At 45.4% G+C, this 8,489-nt stretch overlaps 1 protein-coding gene across 2 annotated transcripts; it reads right to left on the bottom strand.

The window, feature by feature from the left end:
- Nucleotides 1–222: 222 nt before the first annotated feature.
- Nucleotides 223–5,921, bottom strand: LOC142776875 (uncharacterized). Of its 2 annotated transcripts, none has more exons than XR_012887859.1 (2): nt 852–1,223; nt 223–571 (listed from the first exon to the last, which is right to left on the bottom strand). XR_012887859.1 is itself a non-coding variant. In XM_075881212.1 (2 exons), exons 1-2 carry the CDS (start codon nt 5,901–5,903, stop codon nt 425–427), a joined length of 471 nt encoding a protein of 156 aa, XP_075737327.1. In that variant the 5' UTR covers nt 5,904–5,921; the 3' UTR covers nt 223–424. The 2 variants fall into 2 exon arrangements, 1 of the variants encoding a protein (XP_075737327.1); XM_075881212.1 differs by lacking the exon at nt 852–1,223 and adding an exon at nt 5,580–5,921.
- Between the last annotated feature and the right edge of the window lie 2,568 nt (nt 5,922–8,489).

The raw sequence follows: 8,489 nt of genomic DNA, 5'->3' as shown, positions 1-8,489 counted from the left end.
CGTGAACACTGCTTCAATTTTTTAAGGTGTCGACTTTCGCAAAAAATAAGAACGGGGTGCAAAGGGGTGACACAAGCACTGGTACTGTGCCATCTCTCTGTGGTCCGCCACAATTTGCGCTGAACCCTTCACCTCTAAAGCTACGCACCAACAAAACACAACCGAAGTTTTATTGATGCTTCAATATAGTAGGATGAAAATGACGCTTCAATAGGGCTTTATTAGCAATATTAGAAAACTATATAGCCCGACAATTTCTGTATACTGGCCATACAAATGGTTCAGAACAAGAGATCGCTGGCGAACAGGCTACAGAAGGCGTATTTCATAGACCGTTCGGCACAGCGTAGGATTCCCTGTCAGACGAGTGAATCTTTGACTTAACAACTGCCCTGCTGAGGCGGTGAAATTGAGTTTACTGGAACTACTTCCTCCTTCCAAGTCTTCCTTTGGTGATTGCGGCCTTTGTGGATCGTGTAGGCTCGATGTAGACGCAAGTGAGCACTTGGTAGGACACAGGAGCACGGCGCTTGCGGGACGAGGCGTAGTCATGCAATCTTTTCACGAGTTCCTGCATGGTGTTAAGAACGTACATTCATTCTTTACCAATGCCACCAAGATATATTGAAAATCGATGGAGACGAAATTTAGAAAAAAGAAGATATGACATGAAATATTGGATGCTGCATGTGGTTCAACGCAGCAGCGAAGCATGTATGAACAATACTTATGCGTTGCTCAAACATCGAATCTTAGGATGTCTGCTTTCTCAAGGCTCCCTGATTTAAAAGTTGGCACAATCGCGTCATATGTAAGTGATTCGCGTTAATGAGATTGATAACTACGCTAACCTGCTTCACGGGGGGATCTTGCGCGAGACGTCCACATCGCATCGGCTCCTGCGATGTTCGTCGGGGTGTTGTTGCGCATGGTCGCCTATTTGGAGGCCGCTGCGTCGGAAATATCGTGGCCACGGCCTGCCACGCCTGGCTGCGCCCGTCGAAGTCGTCTTCTCGCGGCGTCTTAGCTGTGCTCCGCCATCACGTACTCGCCGTAAGGCACTCCATCTTGCCTGGAAGCACTCTTGCTACCGTCTTCCTCGAAGGGATGGAATGGTAACTGAGAGCTGCTGTGGTAGGTAGCCTGGTTTCGTCGTTGCAGTCAGCGCTGACGACTCGTTTTCTGATTGGCTCCGCAGACGCCTTCAAACACGCGCTACGTGGCCTCGTTCCTCGCGCTGCACATAATCAGCCGTCTTCGTCGTCTTTGCCTCTCACAGCCTTGGCCATGAGTAAGAGAATTCTTTCTGTTTTTTTTTGTAAATATTTGTTATATAAAAGTGAATATAGTGCTTAAATATAATAAAACAGCCATGATCAATGATAGTGTATGACCATATATATATAACTAAGGTGAAAAAGTACTTTGTCCCACTCTCGATGTTCTAAGTAGTTTCATTCTCGTCTCAAGCACGTTTGTTCACTTTGCTGAAGGTATAAATAAATCCAGGATGCTGTTTTAGGGATAATTGCACACTAACTCATACGTTCTGGCAGCGCCCGGTGTTACGTAGCGCCAAGTTCAGCACAAAACGGGGGACTTGGAGAGGGCCCTTAGAAGCTACCATCTCTCAACTGGCGGAGGGCCGTGAACCTATTTTTTATTTTTTTTATTTGCAATACCCCCAGGGCCAAACGGCATTACAGAGGGGAGTGGTTGCGAAAGAAAAGACAAAAATGTTTACAAACGCAGCGGCGAATCTTACATCGAGCAGAAGATCTTAATTATACAGGTTAGCTAACAGGCTTTATAGCAAACAAAAACGCGGGAATGATGAGAATTACATCAAAACAGAAAAAAACGACAAGAAAATAAATACTGTACAGGAACAACACAGCATCGGGTAATACAATACTTTGTTGGCTGTAATTACACATGACTAGCTAAGACACTTTTGAAATGAAGGTGATTTACAATGGTTGCCGCTGATGCGGGAAGCCGGTTCCAGTCCTCAGAGGTGCGAGGTATGAAAGACAGAAAAGGCGCCAGTCCTGCAAGAAGGCAACCCGACCTTATGGGAATGATCCAGCCGGGGTGAGATATAACTAGAAGGCAAGATAAGACCGTCCCGCAGCGATGCGTGATGAAACAGCTTGTGAAACAAGCGGAGACGAAACATTTTACGACGGGATGAAAGTGAAGGTAAGTTGAGGCTAGATTTCATGGCTGTTATGCTAGCTGTCCTGTTGTAATTAGAAAGTATAAAACTAATTGAGTTATTCTGTACCATTTCAAGAGAGTGTATTAGGTTGGCATGACTAGGATCTCATACTGCAACGGAATATTCAAGTTTAGGTCGTATTAGTGTAGTGTAAAGAAGAAGTTTCAAGAAAGAAGGGGCCGTTGAAAAGTTGCGGCGGAGGTAACCTAACATTCGGTTAGCATTTTTAAAGACGTAATTACAGTGAACAGTCCAGGTCAGATCAGTTGTTATATGCACCCCAAGGTATTTATAGTTTGTCACGGATTGAAGAGGGGTGTTATTAAGGTAATAGTTTGGAAGTTGATGGTTCGCTCTCGAAACACGTAAAAATTGGCATTTCTTATTGTTTATTTCCATGAGCCATGTTTTACACCAAAGAGAAATGGAGTTAAGATCTTGTTGAACAGAGGTAATATGGCCATCACGAGTTATCTCTCGGAAGATTACGCAGTCATCCGCAAATAAATGAATATTGGAGGTAATACAGGACGGTAAATCATTAATGTATATAAGGAAGAGCAGTGTTCATTTAATTTGTGCAACAGCAAGTTGTGACAGACTTTATCAGAAGCTTTGGAGAAATCTATGAATATGCAGTCGGCAGAGCTAGTTTGGTCGAGAATAACGTTTAATTTGTGTGTAAAGGCTACAAGCTGGGTTTCGCACGAGAATGTTTTTCTAAAGCCATGTTGATGACGCGTAAAAAACGAGTTAGACTGAAGGAAGGTTGCAAGGTTAGAGTACAAAATGTGCTCCACTATTTTGCATGGAATGCTAGTAAGTGAGATGGGTCTATAGTTTAATGGGGAATGCTTGTCACCGGAATTGTGAAATGGCACAATTTTGCCAATCTTCCATTCGATTGGTAATACGCCTTCGTGAAGAGACTGTTGAAAAATTTTAGTAAGAATAATGAATGAGTAGGCACAGGTACCTTGAAGGAACTTCGTGGTAATCAGGTCGCAGCCCGGTGCGGATGAAAGTTTGAGGGACTTAATTATGTTTTCTACACCAACAGAATCTATCATAATTGGGAACATGATTGGGTAGTTATAGCATACCTTAGGTGGTAGAGGAACATTAATAGTGCGACAAAAATTGCCAGTGAAAGAGATGTTGAGAGATGAAGCGCACTGCTCAGGGGCTACAGCGTCTCCAGAGCCATTGATAAGGGTTATCGTTTGTTCACTACTTGCGTTTATGACGCGCCAAAACTTTTTAGGATCGTTGGATAGCATGGATGGAAGAGTGGTATTGATAAATGTGTCTTTAGCAGATTAGATGACTCTGATGTACTCAGCAGACGCTAATTTGTAGGCATTCCATCGGGCAGCGTTGTTAGAACGCTTTGATAATCTGTATAGACGCTTCTTTTTGTTGGATAGCCGTTTAATGTGATTATTAAACTAGGGGGCGTGTAAGTTTGTAGTGATAGAGCGGACGGGGATGTATTTGTTGGTCAGTTCGTCTACCTTACGTATAAACAGATTCCAATTAGTTTGGACAGTGCGTTCATCGAAACCCTCCAGAAAAGTGTCAAGTAAATTGCACAGGTCATTGTTAATGCCTTCAAAGTTTGCTTTATTACAATCGCGAATTATTTTGGTGCTCTTAAGCGGCTTTGGACGCGGGAGCTTAATGTTGAACGACAATAAAGAATGATCACTTAGGCCCGGTGCGTAGGTAATGTTCGAAACAACGTCAGGACTGTTTGTTAGTACGAGGTCAAGGGTATTGGCGGTTGAAAATGTTGTTCTTGTCGGTTCATGTACTACTTGAGAGAAAGAAAATACAGAGCACAGGTCGACGAATTCTTTGGCTAATGTTGATAGTGGAAGTACGGTAGGTGGCTCGGTAGCCCAATTAATATTAGGAATGTTGAAATCACCCAATAAAAATAAAGGCAGGCTAGGATAACGAGAAGAAACTGTATGTGTTATGTCATGAAGGTCATTTATGAAGTCGGAAGTGTGATCAGCGGGACGATAGCAAACGCCCACGATTATTTTCTGATAACCAAGTTCAATGATGGCCCATAAAATTTCTAAGTTGCTTGGGATATGAATACAGTGGGATTTGAGGTCTTCCGAAATTGCTAAAAGGACACCGCCCCCTTGACGGTTATTTCTGTCGCAGCGATAAATTGTGAAGTTACGAGTGGTTTGAAAAATTTCGTTGTTTTGTACCTGCGAGTGTAGCCAAGTTTCCGTTAATACGACAACATCGGCGCAAGTCGTATTTACGGCAGAAGCTAAGGAATCGCGTTTGTTAATCACACGGCGAATGTTGATGAAGAGAACTGATACGCAAGGAATGTGGCGACCACCGCCCCTCACGCCCCCCTATGCGCTAGACGAATGCGCAGCACTCCCTTGGTCTTTTACCGGCGCTACAGGGGTAGCGGTTGCACTCACGGTATCAGTTACAGAATTGTAGATATAGTGTTTTTTGTTTATTACGAGCTTGTTGTACCGAATTTGGAAATCGTCTGTGCGAGTCTTGGCAAATTCGTACAATTTCTTTCTTGCGTGACGCGTGGTAGGCGAAAAGTCCTCGCTTACTGAGACGTCTTTTTCCATCAGTTTTTTGCGCACGGAGAGTAGTTTGTTTTTAGTCTTAAAGTTCGAGAATCGCACAATAATTGGGCGACATTTACCTCGATGATATTGCCCCAAGCGATGCGCACGCTCAATTGCAGTCTCGGGTAACGGGTCTAAAACGTCACGCATGACTTCCCTTACGTGCACCTCGGTTTCCTCCCACGTTTCGCGGTCATCCGGTATACCTCGTAGAATGATGTTATTGCGTCGCGACCTGTCCTTCAGATCATCAACGCGTGATTGCAGGGTATCTTGTTGAGATGTTAATGTTTCGACGGAACTCTGAAGGTGCACGATATCTTCATCCATGCGATCAAATGTTTTATTTTTTCTTCTACGGCGTCTAACCTCTTCTGAATAGCACCAACTTTTGTTTCAATGCTTTTCTGCCCAGTTCTTATAGCTTTTATGTCGGCTATTAGCTCCGCGTGGTTCTTTGCCGATTCCAACTTCTGCTGGGCATGAGCCTCCTTGAGAAGACGGAAAAGAATATCTGTATGCTGTGTAGGATCATCGGGTAAGTCCTCTAGGTCAATAAGGGCCTGGAAACGGGTATTACGCGGCCCGGAATTTGTCTCGACGTCACCAGAACACAGCAAAATAAGGATCATAGAAAAGCACTCAGAAAACGTTTCACATAATACGTGTGGGCAAGGAAGCAGCAGTAAATAGCGGTTATCACTTCGCTTAGCATGTAGCGAAAACCGTTTACACACCTGCGAAATGCAGAAGCGGGATGCGTGAAACATGATGCCGGCGCTGCCCGCTTGCCCACTGAAGCGGTAGTCGTGCCAGTAGCTGTTTAAGTAGGCCCCTGGAACTAGCGACGTCACCGAGGATGGTGCTGCGGAGGAATCCCGGTGCACCATGTCAGGCCAAGCGAAGAAAAAGCCATGTTCTTGATTGCGGTCGTCCGAAGGTTGGCTCAGTGGTGGCAGCGGGACTGGATTGTCCGTTGCAGTGAGTATCGTCGGTGAAAACGGCAGCAGTAGCAGCGTAACCAAAGCCTGCGAAATGCAGAAGCGGGATGCGTGAGACATGATGTCGGCGCTGCCCGCTTGCCCACTTGTACGGGCGTGGGCGCAGCCAGCAACTCCAGTGGACCGCCCCTTCCGCGTTTTGTGGGGTGTGTGATCGGGGGCTTCCAGGACCAAATAAAGCGAATTTCATCTCATCTCACGCTAAATCCATGTATTGACAGCAGCGGTGCTCAAGCTGGGGCTAAATATGTCCACAGGAAAACCACTTTCCTCAGAGTTTACCATCTCCCGTTGAAAATTTTGCCTCATTGACATCGCTGTTAGTTACTAATAGAGCAAGAGGAGGTACATGTAATTCTAATATTTTTGTGATACAAGACAGAAATATGAATACCCTCTGCAGAGTTTTGTAACTTGTGCAGTAAAAGGTCCAGCCTTTGAGGTTCAGGGCGTGGGTTCGACTCTAAGTCATGGCAGCCACAATTCGATGAAGACGAACCACGAGAACACCCGTGTACCTAGATTAAGTTACCGTTAAAGCATACCAAGGTAGCCTCAAATAATACTAAGTGTCCCACCGAGACCAGCCTGATTAGGACATCACAGTTTTGACGCGTAAACTCATATAAATTATTAATTTATTTGAAATTTTGTTAAATCTAATTGTATACGGTTTTTCTGTTCCAAGCCCAAGATGCATAATGCACGCCAAAGGGGGGGGGGGACTCAGGCTTAGCTTAGACCACATGGCATTATTTGCAAAGTCATTCAGTTCCTTGTAATACACAACTCACAAATTTAGCATCATGTCAACAGTTTTGTCTGATACACTGCTTGCGTTATAATGCATGTTCATAATGTTGGTATTGTCGCACATGACTTTGAAATTACCCGCATGGCCGAATTGAACTCCGCAGTTGGAATTTAACCTACAGTTAGCTAATGTGGTTTGTCCCAAAGCGAATCAGGCTACAAGACGCCGTATTTGAGAGCTTCCGACACTTTGTGCACTCGCGCACATCACGCAGTACGCGGCATGAGCCTCTACGCTCTGCTCCGTCGAAATGCAACCGCTGCGGCCGGGATCGACCATCGGCTTTCAGGCTTGATGCCGAGCACCCTAAACGAAGAGCCAACGCGTCGGCCGTTATTCCCTGTAAGAATTACGGTAGCTTGAGAATAACTACCTGCAAGCATAGTGTATTATAAATGAATAAATATTTGCTAGGGATATTCCCGCAAAATCAATGCGGTAATGCCACTGGAGGTTATGCCAGAATAACAACAAAAAAACTCGATGGCTCATTTATCGTGAGAAGAAGTAGAAAGCGTGGGAAAAATACCGTAAACACTGTTTCAATTTATAAGACGCGAGTGACGCTTCAATCATAATTTATTACCACTATTAGAGACCACTAAAAGTTCATACTTTAAAAACACCGGCGATACATATCTTTTGGACAATTGGGTCATTCTTGACTGATCGAAAATCAGCCTATTAACAAAGCAATTCACTGCAGCGCAGAGTGCTCTGGTTGATGTGGACTTCTAACGGCGAGGACTCGCTCGTACAGCCTGTGAAACTCAAGTTTACAAGAACCATTTGCTCGTTTATGGACCTCTTTCGGCGCTCGGCGACTGGTCTTGGTCCGGTAGGCTCAATGTAGACGGAAGTCGGCGCGTGCTTGGGCAAAGGTGGTAGACTCTCTGGACGAAATTATGCGAAGTTGTAAATACTTCTTTTCGTTACTAGCGACACCAATACAGTGCGCAAGAGATGGAGGTGGACAATTGAAAAAGGAAGCGCTTGAAAAGTAAGTGCGCTTGCCATGCAGGCGTGAACAGCCATGTACATGGCATGAAGATGCTATTCATCTGGCGCTTAATTCAGAACATTATAGCAGCAGACAATGATTCTCTAGCTCAGATCCTCTAATACATCATTTTCAACAGTTCAAATCGTTCCTTCATCGAATATTGCTTTTCTTTGATTACATTCATAACCGAACTCACCTTTTTCATATGGGTTTCTTGCGTGAGGCATCCACATCGCATACGCTCCTCTGATGTCGTCATCGGTCTTCCGCAGTGCGGTGGCCACCATACAGGAAATCGAGTAGCCTCGGTCGATCAAGCTTGGCTCCGCCAGTGCCCGCTGATCTCTCTCTGCGCCATCAGCTTCCTCCGCCATACGAGTCGCCATGCGGTAGAGCACCTTGCCTGGAAGCAATCCCGCTACAAGCACTGTTTCTTCAGGAAGAGCCGTACACTCCACATTCAGTGTAGCCATTGGCCTAGCTCCAGCATTGCAGTCGCTGATGATGACGCGTTTCCTGATTGGCCCTCGTGGCGCGTTCGAACGAGGCGTGACGTCACATCCTGCTCCCAGCGTGGCCCCGTGCTCGTGTCGCACGGTCTTCGTCGTTTTTCCTCCATGCAGCTTTCGCCCTAAAGAAGCGTAATGGTTTCAGAAATCTTTACCAACATTTGTTTGTAAGCACATGTTAATACTTTTGGAGCCTAACTTCAAGGTCCACCCAGCCGCGGTAGTCTACTGGCTAAGGTACTCGGCTGCTGACTCGTAGGTCACGGGAGCGAATCCCGGCTTCGGCGGCTGCCTTTACGATGGAGGTGGAAATGTTGTAG

This window comes from Rhipicephalus microplus, chromosome X, assembly GCF_043290135.1.
Source record: "Rhipicephalus microplus isolate Deutch F79 chromosome X, USDA_Rmic, whole genome shotgun sequence".
Classification (NCBI taxonomy): domain Eukaryota; kingdom Metazoa; phylum Arthropoda; class Arachnida; order Ixodida; family Ixodidae; genus Rhipicephalus; species Rhipicephalus microplus.
The sequence above is the reverse complement of the archived record's forward strand: the minus strand, read 5'-3'. Positions and strand labels throughout refer to the sequence as shown.

Coding starts and splice junctions, on each gene's coding strand:
- LOC142776875 (XM_075881212.1), bottom strand. CDS start 5,903: ATGTCTCACGCATCCCGCTTCTGCATTTCGCAGGCTTTGGTTACGCTG. Junction 572..5,579: donor CCCGCTTCTGCATTTCGCAG/GTGTGTAAACGG, acceptor AACACCATGCAG/GAACTCGTGAAAAGATTGCA.